This window comes from Ictalurus punctatus, chromosome 9 (genome assembly GCF_001660625.3).
Source record: "Ictalurus punctatus breed USDA103 chromosome 9, Coco_2.0, whole genome shotgun sequence".
Lineage (NCBI taxonomy): Eukaryota > Metazoa > Chordata > Actinopteri > Siluriformes > Ictaluridae > Ictalurus > Ictalurus punctatus.
Genome location: NC_030424.2, coordinates 27,409,052 through 27,430,000, shown reverse-complemented (window position 1 = coordinate 27,430,000; position 20,949 = coordinate 27,409,052). Strand labels below are relative to the sequence as shown.

Genomic DNA, 20,949 nt, shown 5'->3' with positions numbered 1-20,949 from the left:
GTGTGTGTGTGTGTGTGTGTGTGTGTGTGTGTGTGTGTGTGTGCACGCACACGTGCGTGAGAGAGGGTGAAAGAGAGTTCTATATTAAACTGCTTCCTATAATCCGATCTCTCAATTTTGTACTAATCAAATGTCGCAGTATTTCTACTACAGCACAGCGCTATAGCTGTGTCCGTCTGTGTGAGGAATTAAACATGCAGTGGTGTGCAGTTAAAAGAAAATAATCAACGAGAAGGTGATGTGAAGCAGGGTTACTGTTACCACCCCAAAGTTGATTCGTTTCATATAACCGCCTGTCACCGAGTGTTTTGTTTCTCTCCTCTACTCCAGCGATTTGTCGACTATTAAAATTTCATTATTAATTAAAGAAGAAAACCTATACTTTTTCTTTTTATTTACTTCTGGATCACTTACGGCAGCTATAAACAGTCGTTCCCACATCTCACAGACTTTTTTTTTTTTTTTTTTTTTTTAAAGTCTCTCTTGAAGTTAATGTGAGAACGAAAAAAAACAGCTTGTCATGTTCTCATGCTCCTCGACCGAGAGTAATTAACTGTTCTGTTCTTTCCCTTTCTCAGTGTCGGAGGGGATTAAAGGTGTGTGACGGTGGGAACGGAGTAGCCGAGACCGCTACCTCTCGGCTCAAGCCTCAAACGCTCTAAACACCAACGTTCTTATTCAGGGTTGGCATTTAAGCTTGGCCACCTCAGAGAAAAGAGCAGGAAAGAGGAAAAGAAACATGGTACTAACATAGGAGAAGCTTGTATTTCCCACTTTTGTTTCTGTCTGGGTTTTTTTTTTCTTTCTTCTTCTTCTTGGGGATTTAGCTGCTTTTTGACCGAAGCAATAACTGTGGTCTGGCTTCTCATGTTCTCCTAAAAAGGATCTATGTGAAACCCCTTATCCCAGGGAAGCACTCTGTGATAGTTTAGGGTTCTACATAGAACCTTTCGAAGTTCACCCAGAAGGACAACCCTAGAGCCTTCAAGGGTTCTTGATTCGTGTACCGTTGATACGGGTTTAATACTCTCGAGGAATCCCAATCCCATGTGTGGTGTTATTACGATTCTTATATTTATAGTATTGTTCATATTATTAATATTCACGATTATTAATGATGTTTTCGCAGAACGGGTGTAGTCTTGTTCAGGGCGGGTTTATATCAGACAAACTTTTGTTACTAGGAAATGGTTGAGAATTTTGTGTCGATGATGTGACTGGCTTCAGTTGTGTACTGAGATTAATTCCACTGAAAGGATTTACTCATAGAAGGTTTTTTTCTTCTTCTTCTTCAAGATGGCTCCGTGCTAGTGGCAGACGATTACAGCAGCTCTTGTCTCGAGAGACTTTATATCTTACGTAATTACCTATATTCGGTTTTTCTTCTTGCATATCGGTCACTTTTCCTTTCTTCAGCTCTTTTTTTTTTCCCCTTACTTCTGAGTTTCAGTCTGTTTAGGCACATGATGTTTATTTGTTATGCACCCTACACTCTGAATGGAGAACCACCTGGAGAGAGCAGCTCACTTCATGTACCGAGGATGAAGAGCTGGATCCAAAACAAAGGCAAAGTGGAGAAAAATTAAGTCTCTTGGCAATAAGATGGACGGGCTCAGCGCACTGATCGTGACCCAGAGGGAGTTCCAGATAATGTAGGGGTTGGCATTTTCGGGGTTAGTTACGTGCTCACGGAAGAGGTGGGTCTTTAGCTGGTTTTTGAAAATAGTGCCAGATTCTGCGGTTTGAGGTTGGAAGTTCATTCCACTGCTGAGAGTTCATTTGAAGGTTCTGGAAAGGGACCTTGAGCCACGCTGAGTAGGCACTACTAAGCGTCGGTCGTTAACTGTATACTATACACTCACCTATCGTGAGACTCTAAACTTGGCTCTGGAACTCTTTCATTGTCATCTCTGGGTATTTTAATCTTGTGTCACTCTTCACTACATTACCAGTCTCCGGGTGCACTTCATTTGCTCTGCCCCCACTGGGAAGGTCTGACCATAACCTGTTGCTACTGACCCCCATTTACCGGCCTGTTGTCCTAAGGCAGTCTGTGACAATAGACCATAAGGAGATGGTCCAAAGAGGCAGAGGAGGCTCTTTGGTTCCGTTTTGAGACCACAGACTGGGAAGTATTATGTGAACCAGCTGGGGAAGACATTAACAACATGACGGACTGCATAATGGACTACATCAAAGAAGCAGGCTTTCAGGCAGAAGGACATGGAACCGATGAGGAGTGTGCAGAGTGAGTTGAATGTGAGAATGAGGGAAACAAAGAAGCCTGAAGAAGGAAGCTGGGGGGCAGGCTTCAGAAAAACACCGCAAAGGAGGTGTGGGCTGGCATGAAGCAGATTACCGGCTTTAAAGCGAAACAATAACCTGTGGGGGGCAGGCTGGGAAGCACTAACGAGCCGAATTTGTTTTTCAATAGGTTCAGCACACACACACACACACACACACACACACACACACTATCTCCTCCACTTCCTCACTACCACTCTTCCCCAACTCCACCAAGATCAAACATCTTTTCCCACCCTGTTGTCAACACCAATTCTCCCTTGGTCATCCCACAGCCTTCTTCAGAGGATCCCCCTCCCTGCAGCCATCCTCAAGGGAATCACAACTCCTACCCCCCACCTATCTGTCACTACCCGCCAGGTGAAAAGACAGAAGATGAAACTTGGGAAAGCTTCAGGGACGGACAGAATCAGACAGTTTTGTGGGATCCCCTTGCATCTCTTCAACCTAAGCCTTAAACAGGAGAAGGTTCCGGAGCTGTGGAAAACATCCTGCCTGGTTCCTGTTCCAAAGAAGACAACTCCCTCCTCCCTGAATGATTATAGTCCAGTAGCCCTCACATCAAGTACCATGAAGGTCCTGGAAGAGACTAGTGCTGTTCCATATCAAACCTCAGGTCAGCACTTTTCTAGATCAACTATAGTTTGGCTATCAGTCACAGGTAGGCATGGATGATTCTGTCATATATCTTCTGCAAAAGGCCCACTCCCATCTGTACTACAACACCACCACAGTGAGAATCACGTCTTTGATTTATCGCTTTTAAGACCATCCAAACTCTCCTGCTGAGAGAGAAGATGAGAAGAATGCAGGTGTACACGTCCATGATCTCCTGGGTAACTGACGACCTGTCGGACAGGCCTCAGGTAGTGTGGCTGGGAACCTCCCTGTCTGAGCACCTGATGAGCAGCACTGGAGCACCACGGGGAACCCTTCGTCTTCACCCAGTACAGGTCGGATCTCTGGCACCTTCAGAAATTTGCTGATGACTCTGTGGTGGTTGGCATCAGGGATGGATAGTAGGAGGACTACAGGGACCTTGTCAACAGCTTTGTGGAGTGGTGTGGGAAGAACCATCTGCTCCTCAATGTGGCCAAGACCAAGGAGACGGTGGTGGACTACAGGAGGAAGAGGACCACAACCAGCCCCATTACCATCATGGGTCAGAACGTTGAGCTGGTTGATACCTCCAGATACCTTGGTATCCATCTCGACAACAAGCTGGATTGGTAGGTCAACTCAGAGGCTGTAAACAGGAACTTTCTGATTTAGCTCAGGTCCTTTAATGTTTGCAACAAAATGTTAGAGATCTTCTCCCAGTCTTTGGTAGCTAGTGCAGTCTTCTTTGCAGCAGTATGATGGGAAGGTGGCATCAGAGCTGGTGATGGACTGCATTCTGTTCAGTTTTGAGGTGGTGGTGGGAAAGAGGACACTCGATAAGCTCACAGCCATTCTGGACAATCAACAACATCCCCTCCATGACCTACTGGTTAAACAGCTGACCTCCTTTAGTAGAACATTCATTAATTCAGACAGGAGGTTGTTTGTACCAACAGCAATCACACTGAGCACTGAGCCAGTCTTAGGATAAGACTCAATTGGACAGTAGTTGAAGTATCACCATCCCCAATTCATATCCTTTTGCATTGAAACTTTACTTCCATTCATTTTCTGTTTCATACGGTTTAGAATGTTGATAATGTTTGCACTGTACGGCCATTTTAACTCCTCTACATCCTCTTGTACTACATATATATCCATCCTGTTTTGCGTCACAGAGAGCCTGGAGCCTAAGCACAAGCCGGGCAACGCCCTGGATGGGCGCAGTCACACACATACTTATTTGGACAAGAGCGACTTCTTATTTTTGCACAGTACTGTGCGTGTGTGTGTGTGTGAATAAATCGTATTTATACAACTGAGCCACTCATATGGCAGCTGGACAGTGCTGGGATTTGAACTCACGACCTTCCAATCAGAAGATATATATATATATATATATATGAGATGCGCCGATAAGAGAACCAATTATTCAGAGTGATATCAACCGATACCGATAGGTCTGCCTTTTATTCCTTATTTTAAATGAATAATAATGAATTCCACAATACTGAAAGAAATGCAAATAAAAACTTTATTCTCTCCATTTCAACAAGTTGTTTGACAGTAACAGGTCTCATCAACATTAACACATTACTGTAATTAACATTAACACATGAACTCAATTCTGAAGATTAAAGTAAGATTATTAACTTATTGAATGTTATTCATTCATATTAACATCGACTGATTTCTAAAAAAAAACCTCCCGTTAGTCTCACACTCACTCTCCACAAACACGAGCATTTCTACTTCATCACTGAACATCAAGCTGGTCATATATAATATCAACTTTTTTATATATTAACATTCACTGGATATGAAATATACTACTCTACAAATATATTTTTCTGTGCAATATATACTTTGTCAACTCATCTTCATTGAAATCTTTCCGCGGTGTACTGGCGCTTTAATTCAGCTCGAGTAGCGCAGGGGTTCAAAATAATTTGACTCGACGATGAAACTCCCGCTTCACTGCTGCTCACTTCCGGTGTAAGATTTGATCAGTGCCGAGATTACAGAGATTACACACTGCAGTTTTATCATCATTCCACACAAGAGACATCGTCTATTACACACAGCACGAAATCCTTGTGTTTTCCCGCCCTCTTTTGATTGACGGGATATAATCGGCCCTGAACATCGGATGTTTTTAAACTATAGGCCGATGGAAAATTGCCTTTATTGGTCGATACATCTGTGCACCTTTAATATATATATATATATATATATATATATATATATATATATATATATATATATATATATATATATATATATATATATATATATAAAACCTATATTTTTTGTCATTTCATGTTACATTACTTTTAATATACTTCTAATTCTCTGTGCTGCTATAACAGGTGAATTTCCCAGTGAGAAGAATAAGGCTATCTATCAATCCATCCATTTATATTTGGTCATTTTGGAAGAACCTTACAAAGACTTTCCCAAAGCATCCTTAAACTGTAAAAGTGTGGAATTTAACTAGTGATTGTGCTCTTGCATTGGCTGTGTGTGTGTGTGTGTGTGTGTGTGTGTGTGTGTGTGTGTGTGTGTGTATTACTGTCTATAGCAGTGTAGAGCAGAGATCTGGTAGAAAAGAATCTGTATGAATATAAAACTTTGTAATCCAGTTCATTTTAACGGATCTGTTCAAAGTGAATCGATTCAGTAAAGTGACTCATGATGCCAATCACTGTTTGTGTACGCCTCATTTATCTTTTTATATTTTTTCTTTCTTTTTTTTCCAGTTTCATTATTATTGAACATTTCTGCTGAACTAAACATTTCTGCTGAACATTTCTGCTGAACACGTCTAGCAAACATGTCTGCTGAACATCACCTTTTTTCTTCTCTCCTTCCCTCCCTTTCCCAAATATTCCATTGAGAGGAAAAAACAAACAAACAAACAAAAACAACAAATTGAGCAACACACAGCAGTAAACATTCACAGTTTTTATATATATATATATATATATATATATATATATATATATATATATATATATATATATATATATATATACTAACAAAGGAAAACAAAATTAAAAGTAAACCCGCCCCCCTCCCAATAACTATCACTGGTTATATAGATATTGTAAGACCCAACAACAGGCACAAAAATTTAAGTAGGAAGTGCCTGTAACTCCATAACGTATACGATAAAGGGATGCCATTTATAAAAAAAAAGAAAAACTTGTCCGTACAACCCTTCATCGTATACCTTATTTTCTCGAGTTTTAGAAAAAACAACACGTCCTTTAGCCACTGGGAGATAGATGGGTATTTAGCAGACTTCCAATGCAACAGTAGGGAACGTCTTGCTATAAGGGATGTGAAAGCGATAACATCCTTTTGTATCGAGCTCAATGGAACTGAGTCATCAGGAATCCCAAATCAGCAATCAATGGGCAAGGCTTTAAATCTACCCTAAGAATAGTGGACATGATGGTAAAAAAAAAAAACCAGACCAAAAACCATGGAGATCAGGGCAGAAGAAAAACATATGGCCAAGATGGCAGGGAGAGCCATGGCATTTATCACACTTGTCCTCTACGTCCGGATACATCACAGAAAGTCTCGACTTGGACAGATGGACTCTGTTTAAAACTTTGAACTGTATAAGTCAAGACGAGCACAAGAAGTGGTAGACTGTACCCTCCCTATAGCACGTTCCCCCAACACTCCTCACTTATCTGTACTCCTAACTCCGTTTCCCACGCATTCCTAATTTTGGTACTCGACTCACTACCTAGCGCCAGAATAAAATCATAAATCCTAGAAATCGTTCCTCTCTGATGCGTGTTGTTTGAAAACAAGCTTTCCCAAGCCTGTTCAGGAGGCGCAGAGGGGAAATCCGGAAAACATCTAGAAACGAAATTCCGAATTTGAAAATACCGAAAAAAAATGCGTCACAGGGAGGTCATAAGTGGATGCCAGATTGGCAAAGCTATCAAACACACCATCGGCATACAGATCTCTAACTTGTTTAATACCCTTGTCATACCATACTGAAAATGTGGAGTCCAAACACGGTGGAGGAAATAGATGGTTGTTGACTAAAGGACCCAAAGAGGATGCGCCTACAAATTTAAAGCGCCGTCTAAATTGATACCAAGTCATAAGTGTGTTGAGGACAACTACATTATTGGTATATAGGGAGAGTTTTGTAGGTAAAGAGGAGTAAAGCAAAGCAGGTAAAGAGGATTCCCGACAAGAAGATATTTCCAATTTACACCAAGAAGATCCAGGAGATTTAACCCAGTAGCAAAGTTTATGGATGTGCGCAGCCCAGTAATAGAATTGAAAATTGGGTAATGCAAGTCCTCCACTAAGCCTACATCCCTGCAATAAAGATTTACTAACCCTCGGTGGCTTCCCTCCCCAAATAAATGTACTAATTATCTTATCCAATGAATCGAAGAATGATTTTGGCAGAGAAAGAGGCACTTGCTGGAACAAGAAAAGAAACTTGGGTAATATATTCATTTTGACGCCATTGATCCTGCCAATTAGAGAAAGGGGTAAGTTACCCCAACTCTGAATGTTAGATTTAACCTTTGAGATGAGGGGAGTGGAGTTAGCTGATGAAAGATTAGATAAAGAACGTGTCACCTTGATACCTAGGTATTTAAAACCTGACTGACTAAATCGAAAGGGTAGATCTGACTGTTGGAGAGAAACTGCTGCAGTACTGACAGGAAAACAGTCGCTTTTATCTCAATTTAATTTATGACCAGAGACCACACCGAAGGACTCCAGAACACCCAAGACAGCTGGCACAGAGGCAACAGGATCGGTTACATACAATGACTGATATCTGAAGAGCAGAACGGTTTTATAAAGGCACGTCAATTGTTTTTTAATACCCGCACACTCTTTAATATAATTTATTCAAAGCATTCGTCTGCGCTCCCTGAGATTGTGACTTCATTAGATGCTGAAAAAACATTTGATAGGGTTGAGTGGGAGTATTTGTTTGAAGCCTCGTTTATCTTAAGTGCACGCGCTCAGGAAGTTAAGGACGGTGTCTTCTCTCCCGTGCCCGCAGTGTGAATCTCTCATCCTGTGACGTGTGGTCACACCAGAGCTCTGCTCAAAACCGGACAAGCGCGCGCGGCGGCGCGAGACACTTTTCTCCGGTGCGCGTGACTCCGTCCGGCGCGAGCGTTAAAGCGCACGGTGAGAGAGTTTATTTATCAGTTACTTATAAATGTATAGTTGAGTTTATACGGTATAAAGAGGGGGATTTATAGACGCTATTCAGTTCAGAGTGTAATGTCTAAAGTTCAGTGTCTTACTGTTGTCTGATTCTTATTTCATCCATCTGTCTGTCTACCCGTCTGTCTGTCTGTCTGTCTGTCTGTCCACCTCTTCCCACACCTGTCTGTCTGTCTGTCCATCCCTTCCCACACCTGTCTCTGTCTGTCTGTCTGTCTGTCCACCTCTTCCCACACCTACCTGTCTGTCTGTCTGTCCACCTCTTCCCACACCTGTCTGTCTGTCTGTCTGTCCACCTCTTCCCACACCTGTCTGTCTGTCTGTCTGTCCACCTCTTCCCACACCTGTCTGTCTGTCTGTCTGTCCATCCCTTCCCACACCTGTCTATCTGTCTGTCTGTCTGTCCATCCCTTCCCACACCTGTCTGTCTGTCTGTCTGTCCACCTCTTCCCACACCTGTCTCTGTCTGTCTGTCCATCCCTTCCCACACCTGTCTGTCTGTCCACCTCTTCCCACACCTGTCTCTGTCTGTCTGTCCATCCCTTCCCACACCTATCTTTGTCTGCCTGTCTGTCCATCCCTTCCCACACCTGTCTCTGTCTGCCTGCCTGTCTGTCTGTCTGTCCACCTCTTCCCACACCTGTCTCTGTCTGCCTGTCTGTCCACCTTTTCCACACCTGTCTCTGTCTGTCTATCTGTCTGTCTGTTCACCTCTTCCCACACCTGTCTCTGTCTGTCTGTCTGTCCGTCCATCCCTTCCCACACCTGTCTTTATCTGTCTATCTATCTATATACAGTCCATAAATATTTGGACGGCGACACAGGGGTGTTTGTGTGTGTGTGTGTGTGTGTGTGTGTGTGTGTGTGTGTGTGTGTGTGTGTGTGTAATTTTGCCTCTGTACACCACTACAATAGGTTTGCATTGAAGCAGTCAAGGTGTGATTGAAGTGTAGACTTTCGGCTTTCGTTCAAGGGGTTTAACAAAAATATTGCATTAACCGTTTAGGAATTCCAGCCATTTTTTAAAATCCATTTTGACTCGTAAGCAGCTTCATGGCCAGGTGTGGCCTGTGTCATTGATTCCCTTCCATACAGACAGCAATAAACAATGACTTCATAAAATTGTAATTCTAAATTCTTAATGATTCCTATCAGTCAGTGGTTAGGCTGCATCGGTCTTTCGCTCTGCACAACAAAGAGCAAACCGCCTGCGTGACAACACGGACTTCAGGGTGAAACTTTTCCACATGCGTCCTACGGTTTGCTTGTTGTCCAGAAAAGCTGAAAAGACTCGTGCAGCCCAGCCAGGAGACGCCAAATTGTCGTGGAAATTAGACAACGCTCACAGACTCATCCTCTGAAGGTAAAAATTTTATTACAGAAAGATGGTTAATACAATCTATCAACTGTCAACTGTCCATCCATCCCTTCCCATTTCTCTTTCTCTCTATCTGTCTATCTAGCTATCTGTCTGTCTTTAACTGTCTGTCTATCCCTCTCTCCTCAGCTGTGTGTGTGTGTGTGTGTGATTAGAGGTGTAACTCCACTCGGGTGTGTGTTATGGCTGTTGTGATGAGGGATCGCTCTCAGGATGTTTCCTGGTCCATCGTCTTCGTCTCCTTCATGGCTCAGCTGCTGGCGTACGGCTCTCCCCATGCGGTGGGCGTTCTTTACCCCAAGTGGCTCAGCACCTTCAAGAAGGGCAAGAGCACCACCGCCTGGGTTGGATCTACTGTCCTGGGGGTGGGGCTCATCACCAGTGAGTACACTCACATTCGTGTGTGTCATGTGTCATGAGTCATGTGTTCTGTGTCACTGTGTGTCATTTGCATGTATACTACGGCACAGTTGAATTCTTGATTCTGATTGGTCAGGAGATGCTGATTAAATTTCTATAAGAACAGTAGTAACTCTGAGGAGCTCTGCTTCGTATCAGGCCACATCACACCACCCCATTGTTGATTATTTTCCTATAACACCACAATCCACAATAAAAGTGTTTTATTCCTTACATAGTACCGACCAAAAGTTTGAGTTTTGCTACTAAGAATTGATCATTATATTTATTTATTTATTTATTTATTTATTATTATTATTATATTAATCTATTCGGGGGGGAAAATTGTGAAGTGCACTTTTTGTGACATGGAGAGAAAGTGACCTGGAGAGATGAGGAGAGAGAGTGAGAGAGAGAGATGAGTAAAGAGACAGAGAGAGAGAGAGAGAGAGAGATGAGTAGAGAGAGAGAGAGATCGAGAGATGAGTAGAGAGATGAGGAGAGAGTTAGAGATGAGGACAGAGAGAGAGAGATGAGTAGAGAGAGAGAGATGAGTAGAGAGCGAGAGATGAGTAGAGAGAGAGAGAGATAAGATTGGACACTCCTGGTTTACGCATACACACTCACGCACACACATACACAAACACCCCTAGAGATTGTCTATATTTTATTATATTGGCTTCCCATCCATGATATATACCTCAAGCCCGGTATTTCTCAAGGCTCTGGAATCACTTTGACCCTGACTCGGAACAGTTACTGAAGAAGAGTGAATATTTCGTGGAGTAATTAATGACATCATTTATCATTATGTAAAATAATAGTGTTGCTCGACGTTCCATCGTCACACACCAACACTCAAGTATACACTCATTTTTACTAAATCATCTGCAAAATCTGTTAAATGTATACACTGATGAGCAGAAGGATACGAGCTCTAATCCAGTAGAGCCACTCTTGTGATCCAGACCCTTTCTCTCTGCGCAGGCCCGCTGTGTAGTGCGTGCGTCCATAATTTTGGCGCCCGACCCGTGACCATCTTCAGCGGCGTAATGGTGGCAGGAGGTTTAATGCTTAGTGCCTTCGCTTCCAACATCATCTTCCTCATCTTCAGCTACGGAATCCTTGTTGGTGAGACTCACCTCGTATTGCACTTACACACTCGCATTGACGTTCCCTCTGAAGTGTGTATCGGCTGATTCGTATGCAGTATGAGTGTGTATGGGGAGCAGATTGGCAGCCTTGTTAATGGCAGCCTTGTACGTATATATATATATATATATATATATATATATATATATATATATATATATATATATATATATATATATACATATATATATATAATCAGCGAGTTATTTTTACTTGCTAACTAGCTAGCATGCTGAGCTGAATTAAAGGAAGTTACAGTATATCACCTATATAAAATCCAGTTTACATTCACACACAGGGCGGAGGTGGGAATCGAACCCACAATCCTGGAGGTGATAAAGATTGGAATTTTAATATCTCTGAGAATCAGAGATAATAAAGAGTCAGATGAAGGAAAAAGAGGATCATATTTAAAGTTGACAGTTGATATAGCGTATAAAGACATGACAGTAACACGTAGGAAGCCTCCTGCCACTCCGTACCGTCGTTGGAACAGCGGGTGGTCCCTACAGATAAGCGGTACGGAGAATGGATGGATTCCTCCATGGTGAAATACTGAGGGAAAGTCAGCAAAGGTGTTTTGATATTGGTCAGCCATTTGTTTTCTGGAAATGCTTGAATTTCATTCTCCAACACTATCCTCCACTTCAGGCGCATGGTGTTCCAGACCACCAAGATCCGAACCATACTGGGAGACATGCGGGTTATTAACTGACACTATATTAAGAGTTGTAAACATAATTGTGCATGAAATGACCTTCAGAAATTACGCAAGAATGCTTTCTGAAGATCTTTTATTGATTTGTTATTATATTATCCCTTATTGACTTTATTCTCCTGAGGTGTGATATACATATGCACAGACTTTAGATTTTTCTACCTGAGTGTTGGTGTGTTTGTCTGTCCACAGGTCTGGGTTGTGGGCTCGTCTATGCAGCCACACTGACTATCACCTGTCAGTATTTTGATAAGAGGCGTGGTCTTGCCCTGGGTATCATTACCACAGGTAATAGTCCTCCTGGGTTCGAGAGATTCTTTAAACAATATGGAGTAACAGGTTCAGGAGAAAAGCCATACCATAAGCACCGACTTCTTCTTATAGCAACTTCTTCTTATAAGAGACGAAATTTCCATTACCTCTACCTTGCAGTTTCCCCACCAATATTCAACAACTCCTACCCAAGAGTCTTTAGCGCGGGGGTGGGGAGGGGTTGCGTTGTTGGGGTCTTGACTTTTCAATAAACTTTTAAACTAATCTTCAGTATGTCTAAATCAAGAAATCTAAGAGTTTCAACCTTGAGATTATGGTCTAAATTGGTAGTGCACTACAAAAATGATATCGGAGTAAATGCACATGTCATATATATATATATATATATATATATATATATATATATATATATATATATATATATATATAGAGAGAGAGAGAGAGAGAGAGAGAGAGAGAGAGAGAGAGAGAGTCAAATTTGTTTACTATTTCCTATTATAAAATTACAATAAACCAAATATATGATTATTAAACCTATTAAACCAAGACATTTCTTATACATTTTAAGCCTGAAATAAGCTTATTTTATTGGCAGATGGATTTTTAAAAATTCATTTTAAGCATTTATTTCTAGAAAGAAGCAACATATTTTGCCAGTATAAGAAAGCTTAATGTTTGTTTTAATGCTTGAAATGTGTAAAAGATCTAAAAAAAAAAAAAATCAAATAAAAAATGAGACAGACTGATAAACAGATAATCTTTTATTTTTATTCATAATAAAAATGTTGGATAATTTTGCCCATATTCAAAATATTTTCACTTGCTAAGGCCTCTGTCTTCTTCCACTCCTGTTCAGGTTCTTCCTTGGCCATATCCCTGATCCTTGTTTCCATCTGTTGGTGGCAGCACATAACGGACGTCCAAGTGTTAACTGTGCCTGGGTATTCTCCAACCCATGATATAAACTAAGACAAAGGTTTCTAAGAAAAGAAACAGTGACTACGTTTACATGGACAGCAGTAATCTAATTATGGACCTTATTCTGAATAAGATGATATTCTGATTAAGGTGTTTACATGAGTCGCTTTTAGAATATTCCTTTCATGTTCCCATTTTACGTGTTGTAGAACAAAGATCGATTAACGTCACACGTCATTACGTCACCACGCCACGCCGTCCGACGTTCCCTCCAGAATTTCACGTATCGACATACAGTTGGTCTTCGTTATGGAACCGTATACAGTTTTGGGTGTTTTTATTTTTAATTTTACGAACGCTTCAAGTGCAGTTCATTATTTGTCATACTGTACGTGCAAACAGACGACTGCTTGAAGCCGTGGGCTGCGTCCCAAACCGTGTACTTACCTACTATATAGTAGCTGAGATACATGTATTTATCCTACTGTATAGTAGGTAAGTACGCGGTTTGGGACGCAGCTGTGCTCTCTTGCTTGCCATCAAACGGTTGAGCGCTGCCTTGTGTGTATGTGTCCTGTCGCACAATGCGGTGAAATCTCCCACACGATGTTAATAGTGTGATTAAGGTGTGTACGTGTCAATAATGCGACTAAAACAGGAGTACTCCACACGTATTAATTCCATTTGTGTTTACTTCGAGTATAACTTTAGTCAGATTAAGGTCATCAATAGTCTCTGTTTACATGCTAGTTTCTTAATCAGAATATCGTCTTAATCGGGTTCATACCGGATTATTGTTGTAAACGTACTGCATGTGTTTACATCCTGTAACCTATGAATCATGTCATATCAAAAACTTCAACCATCATAAATGTAGTGGGTTTTTGTAAACTAAAGGCTGAACTGTTGGCTCAGGAACAGCTGAGTTTAGTGTTATTTGACCTTCAGCAAGGATGCAATAGGTCTCGGCCTCTCGGTTTGGCTTCTATTCAGTCTGCCAGTAAGCAGCTCTATATTTAGCATCAACAGTTTCAGCTTCCTAGAAACAAATGGCTGAGGAAGCTCTTTAGTAAAAATTGATGGGACTTCCAGGGGTTATGACGAGGTTTGTTTTTCAAGTCTCATTTTACATTCTGTACCAACATTGCTTACCGTTATGATTACAGTGCTCACATGGCTAGCTTCCTTAACTAGGAGGAGATTACAAAAGCCCAGACTGTAGAAGGTGTACTCAAGAGGGTAGACTGCAAAAAACACTACTGTCAAAAGGTTGTTTAAGCTAGATTCCAGTCTTGTTGATATCATCCCCAGCCATAGCCACTGCTGTCTTTCTAAGACAGCTGGATGGGATCCCCTGCAAGCCTTCATATTTTGCCCTGTTCTGGTGGATTAATTGGTTTCTCATGTCACTGAAGTGCCTTTTGTTTCCTTAGGCAACATATATGTTCTGTCATCACTTAAAGCTTCTCAGGATCCAGATTTTCAGAAACTACACTTCTCTAGAGCTAAATCTATGTTCATTTCAAGATGCAGCCTGCCCTGCAACTGTCACCAGGCCTATGCCTTAGGTTCCGCTCCTGGCCCATGCTCTGTTACTGGACCACTCCTCCTGCTTACACAGACTGAAGAATGTTTATGACTTTCTACCCAATCGGATAGATCACAAGACTACTGTAAAAACAAAAGAAAAAAGAAAAAGCTAGACAGCATTTTTGTTGATCCTGTCCCTCAGCCCACATCCCTGGCTACTCCTGTCCCTCTGAGACACCTGCACAGGTGGTTTCTGACACCCCTTCAAGGCCAAAGCCTGCTATGCTATATGGCCTTCATATTTTGCCATGTTCTGGCAGATTTCTAGGTTGCCAATGGGGCCTCTGGAGTGCCTCCTGTTTCCCTAGGCACCATCTATGGAGCAATATAGACACCAACTATCCTCACTTAAAGCTTCTTAGGATTCTGAGTTTCAGAAACTTCACTGCTTGAAGTCTATTCTGACTTCAAGCTGCACTCTGCCCCGCCTCTACCACCAGTCCTATGCCTTAGGCTACACTGCTAGTCTCTGCTTTGTCACTGGCCCACTGCCTCAATCTACAGGTTTATGGCCTTCTACCTAAGAGGGTATAACGAGAAGAATCCTGTCAAAATTATCATTAAGATGGACTCCATATTTCACTTCTCTGGATCTGGGATTTTCTGTCCTTACTTTACATTTTATTCTGTCTTGCTTCTGTCTGCAGTTCTCTCTGTGTCTTGTGCCCTGCATCTGCTTCATGGTCTGTCACTGGCCCACTAAACAGACGGTATCTCTCTGACTCTTAATGGATCCACAATGGGGGGGATTCTATCACAAAACCATCCTGTAAGGTTCTACTATATCTCACCTTCATGCCTCCTGATTAATATTTGCACCTCTTGCTTGTCTCTCCTATATCCTATATCTTGTTGTTGTGTCATCCAAGTCAGTGTATTTACACCTCTTTGCCTGACCCATTTTTCTAATGCATTTCTATCCTCTATCCTAGGTTTTGTGTTTGACTCTGACAAGGTTTCCTTGTGTTTTCACTCGGATAATGGATTGGTCTATGTTAACCCTGGCTGCCTGTTCTGTGACCCATGCTAGAGACCATGACACATTTTTGGAAATGTCTCAATAAAAAGACCTGATGCATACATCCTTTTGTCTCAGGTTCCTGTGTGGCTTTCTTGAATAACAATACCACATTCTTTAGTTGTTAATAACATGCCAAATTTCAGAAGCCGTTGTGCTATAATCGTGTGTGTTGTTTTCAGGAACCAGCGTGGGCGGTTTTATGTACGCCTCTATACAGAACAAGCTGATTGAGCAGTATGGATTGGATGGGTGTCTACTCATTGTTGGAGCTCTGGCACTAAACCTGATTCCATGTGCTGGACCCATGCGACCCTTGAAATGTCCTGGCTACTACATCAAACAGAAGGCTGCTCTGAAGTGTACAGACGTGCCTCTCTATGACAAAGAACTTGAGACGGAGCCATCAGTGGAACATCGGACGCTGGTATACATCGTCAAAAAGCACCTCAAGCCACACGCCCAATACATGTATGACATGCGTGAGTGCTTGCGGGAGCCCTTGTTTGTGGCACTCTGCGTCTCCATCTTCCTGTACAGCCTGGGTGTAATCCCACCCATACTCTTCATTGAGGACATGGCTCAGAGCGAGGGCCTCCTCGAACATGTTACACCCATTCCTCTCATCTCAATCGCATCTGCTGCAACGGGAGTGGGCAAGCTGGTACTGGGCATCTTGGCAGACGTACGCTGGGTGAACAGCTTGCACCTTTATGCCATGACAGTGGCTGCAATGGGTGTCGCTCTGCTATTGGTGCCTATGTGGAAGAGTTATGCTGGGCTTCAGGTACTCTCAGCTGCCATTGGCTTCTTCTCAGGCAACTGGTCAATTACATCCTACATAACCACGCGCCTTGTGGGCATCGAGCGCCTTGGCCAGGCACACGGGATCCTCATGTGCTTCGGCGGCTTTGGGATCATTCTGGGACCTCCTGTCGTAGGTGTGGAGGAGAACAGCTCAAACACACACATATACTCATCCACAACCATTCACCTCTTATCTTTCTTATGATAGAAGGGACTATCTAGGAGAGAAGGGATTTTTACGTGGAAGGCAAGCAATCCCTCACTGCTCAGAATAGATTGACATTATTCATTCATGCATTCATCTTTAGTAACTGCTTTATTTTAGTCCGGGTCAACGTGGATCTGGAATCTATCTTGGGAACATGAGGTGGGAATACACCCTGGATGGGATTCCAGGCACCCATCAATGGGCACCCAACAAACACATACATACACACATACACATTCACACATTCAATATTACAATGTACTGTAATTTCCATGAACATGCTGCTCCATAACTTATCTAAACATTCTGTTCTCTGTCATAGGGTCATTCATTGATTGGACACAGTCGTATGACCTGGTGTTCTACTTCACTGGGTGCTGTTTGGTCGTGAGCGGCACTGTTCCCTTCATAACAGCCTTGCTCTGTAGGAGCAAGTTTGTTGATCTAGTCAACAAAGAGAAGAATGTTTTGGGTGACCTTGACCGTGACCTTGGTCCGGAACCCCAAAACCCCTCTGAATGTAACAGACTGCCTTCTGTGGCCTAATGACTGTGACAGACCAAGTTGGCGATGAAGAACTAGCGCCACTAGTAGCCTCCCATTGATGAGTGCAAATACTCCAGCTGATGGCCGACACACACGCACATTATGGACCATGTATGGATGAAATTAAATGGTTTGTCATACTTGGAGCAGGTTTCACATTTAGCATTAAAAAAAGAATCGTGGAAAAACGGTATCATGTAAAGGCGAAGTCTATGTCCCAGATCACATACTCCTCCTACACTAAGGTATGGTTTCTATAGGCATGTGTTATTTTACTATTTAGTGCACTAGTGTAGGTTTGGGACGTAGCCAAACAAACTAACCTATCTACCTTTTTCCCCACCTCTGTGAATTTTAATATTTTGTAGCAAAACTATAGAAAACTACATCAGATTAGCTTTATCTACATATCTGACAAATGTGAAGCAAAGGAGCAGAAGTTGAGAAATACTTAGTTTGCCATGCTTGTGCACTGATTTGCTCAATCAAAGAGCCAATCAGAGAAACCTTCATCCTGCTGCCACATGATGCTGATTCAACCTGTACGATCAGCCTAACAGGTGTCTCTACATTTATTCATTTCTTCTATCTTTCATTCATTTTTTCTTTATTTTTTTATTTTTATTTTTTTATTATTATTATTATTTTTTTACCAGTAGCCAGTGCTAGCCAGTTAGATGTTTGTGGTTCTAGATTTCTTACAAATCTTAAACTAGTCTTCTTGTTTGAATTTTGAATATCTTTCTGTATAGTACATATTTTATCTCAATGATTATATTTCAATTAAAAAGAAATCTGTGGCTGGGATTGGTCTAAATTTCTTATGGAACAGACAGAATGGGTCTGAATTCCTTTGGAAGTGGGTGGGATTAGTCAAAATTCCTTTGGAAGCAGTCACGTTCAGGATTCCTTTGTGGGAATGGTTAGATTTTCTTTGGGAGCAGGCAGGATTGGCTAGAATTCCTTTGGGAATGGTTGGGATTGGCCAGAATTCCTTTGGGAATGGTTGGGATTGGGCAGAATTCCTTTGAGAGTAAGCAAGATTGGTCATATTTCCATTGGGAGTGTTCAAGATTGGCCTTTTAAAGGTGCAGTTTGTAATGGTTGGTCCACAACCTATCCAGTCTTTTTGAATTTGTTAATAAGTTTGGCAACAGAGGGTGCTTCTCATATCTTATTTGTGCATCCTCGTTTCCTTTCCTCGCTTCTTTTCCTTGCGTCTTAGCTCTACCCGCTTAGGATGCGAGGAGAGAGGAATTGAAGCAAGTCGAATGGAATATCCTCGCTCTCTCAAAGCGACATCAATGAATGATGACTGTGCTCAGCTGGATGACCTCATTGCGCTTCAGGGATCTGCCGTTCTGTTCTTGGCGTTTAAATGCATTGATAGTATGAGAAATGTCTGGGTTTTTCAAAAATGAATTAAAGAACAATACATAATCTCACATTTTTTTGTGCAGCTTTGCATATCCAAACATGCAAGGATTGATTCATTACAATTCTCATTGCAAGCGTATTATTATTTAATTATATTTCACACAGAATTCCATCATATCATCGAAGGACTTTTTGTTTGAGATCACAGATGTAAAGGAGATGGGGAATTTATACGTGCGTCAGGTTTTTCGACAAGAAACTCTTCCACATAGCATGTACCTATGTATCCTCGCTCGTAGATTTCCGGGTCACAGGCTGAAGGATGGAGGAGTGAGGAAACGAAGAACAATCATTTTGAGTATTGAGAAGCACCCAGTGTTGTGTATGTGATGTGCTCACCATGTTTCCTGTTAAAGTCCATCTCAACCTTGCCACAACTTCCCGATCCAGCCATGAGAATGATTTCAATACGTTCTTCTTTCCTCAAAGGCGTTCTTAAAGGCTGTCTAGAAAAAAAAGCACTAATTTTGGAAGATATATTTTTTTATGTAGATCATATACAGTGGTTCTTATTAAATTTACTGAAGTTATTCTGTCAAATGAGTGAGTGAGTGATTTTCTTTTTGTCTTTTGTTGATTGATTAACATTAATAACACAGACAGCAGCAGGTTTATTAGACTGCTGTCACTTTAAGACCTAACGCACAGATCCAATATACTGTATTGAAACATCTCCGATTTTTCCCAACTGTTTACATACACTTAAGACATAACCGCCTGTATTTGCATGAATACTCGGCCAGACCTGCATTTTGACATGATGCTTGTGTATTTATTTGACTGCCCAAGCCACTTTCAAGAGAACTCAATTCGGTACTCCCACGATGAGGGGGCTTTCTGTGCTCGCTTCAAGTGTGGCATGGAGACATTCGTTAATTTATTGTTATCTTAACATTATGTGGTTATTTATTTATTATGTTACAAAAGACATAGACTCGACTGTACTCCAAAAATTTCAAGTTCGAGTACAAATTTACCCGAATGCGTGACAAGTCCAAGTTCATTCATAATTGGACTCGAGTCCGAGTCCGGGATCGAGAACCCCAACTCTAGTGTGGAGATTCACTTCACATGTTCTGCCCATAGGTTTCCTTCAGGGTCTCCAGTTTCCTGTCACCTCCCAAAAACATGGTGAGTGGAATGGGAATCTCTAAATTGCCCTTAAGTGTGAATGAGTGTGTACATGGTGCCCTACACCATCCAGGGTGTATTCCCACCTCGTGCCCAGTATTCCATGGATAACCATTAAAACCATCACCATTACCGGTCCTTAATGGTATCAGTTAGACACAAGCCACCAATAGAAGGCAACAAATTAGCAGTAGAGGCCCACAGGGACCATTACAGTGTTCATTAAAACCAATACAATTCCCATTATAACTATTAAAAACATTATAAATTATATGAGGGTTTCTAAATGACCCTCATATAAAAGTGCACTTTTTTTTTTTTTATCCAAAGCACTTTATACTGTGTCTCATTCACACACCAATGGTAGAAGAGCTGACATGCAAGATGCTAACTTGCCATTGGGGGCAACTTGGGGTTCAGTGTCTTGCCCAAGGACACTTCAGGATGTGGAGTCACGTGGGCCAGGAATCGAACCACCAACCCTACGATTAGTAGACAACCCGCTCTACCACCTGAACCACAGCCGCCAGTTTCTGTTGTTGTTGTTGTTGTTGTTGTTTCAGCAGGGAACACTATCCAAGATAAAGATGAATTTAATGATTTAAGATGAATGAATGAATGTTTTAATGATTTTTATTCATTCACAATGAATTATTGCAAACACTTTTTATTTAGAAAAGATGTTGCTTCATGAAAACGTCCATTTCAGGTTTCCAGTGTTACAAATGCTGTCATTAAACTTGTTTGTTGGTTTGTTTGTTTAGGTTTCACTGAGTCGTCTGTACTCACAACAAACACAGCTTAAAAACACAGCTTTTTTTGTGTCTGTTGAAACATATTAATTTCACATATTAAAGTAAACTGTTTCTCTCTCTCTTTATTTCTCCAATTTTGTTTTCTTTTTACAGTCATATACCAAAAGAGGTGGGGGGGGGGGGGGGGGGCAAACTTTTGCACCACCTCAGTACTAAGAGTTGCTAGAAATACCTATGAGAGTGAATGTATGAATAAAACATTATATATATATATATATATATATATATATATATATATATATATATATATATATATATATATATATATATATATATATATATATATATATTACAAAACATTTTATGTTATTGTTCGTGTTGCGGACCACAAACACACTTCCTTTGGATTGACCGCCATTTTAATTCCCCCTCACCACCCCGGAAGTGAAATAGCTCGCGTATCCAAGCGACGCACCTGTAACCATG

At 41.5% G+C, this 20,949-nt stretch overlaps 1 protein-coding gene across 4 annotated transcripts; it reads left to right on the top strand.

Moving 5' to 3' along the window:
- Positions 1-7,707: 7,707 nt before the first annotated feature.
- Positions 7,708-17,940, top strand: slc16a9a (solute carrier family 16 member 9a). 4 transcript variants are annotated; one of them, XM_053682596.1, is made up of 7 exons: positions 7,708-8,094; positions 9,410-9,496; positions 9,641-9,892; positions 10,898-11,041; positions 11,973-12,068; positions 15,762-16,520; positions 16,917-17,940. In XM_053682596.1, exons 3-7 carry the CDS (start codon positions 9,694-9,696, stop codon positions 17,138-17,140), a joined length of 1,422 nt encoding a protein of 473 aa, XP_053538571.1. In that variant the 5' UTR covers positions 7,708-8,094; positions 9,410-9,496; positions 9,641-9,693; the 3' UTR covers positions 17,141-17,940. The 4 variants fall into 4 exon arrangements, with proteins under 4 accessions (XP_053538571.1, XP_053538570.1, XP_017332240.1 ...); XM_053682595.1 differs by having other exon boundaries at positions 9,289-9,496; positions 9,667-9,892; XM_017476751.3 differs by having other exon boundaries at positions 9,289-9,496.
- The last annotated feature ends 3,009 nt before the right edge of the window (positions 17,941-20,949 follow it).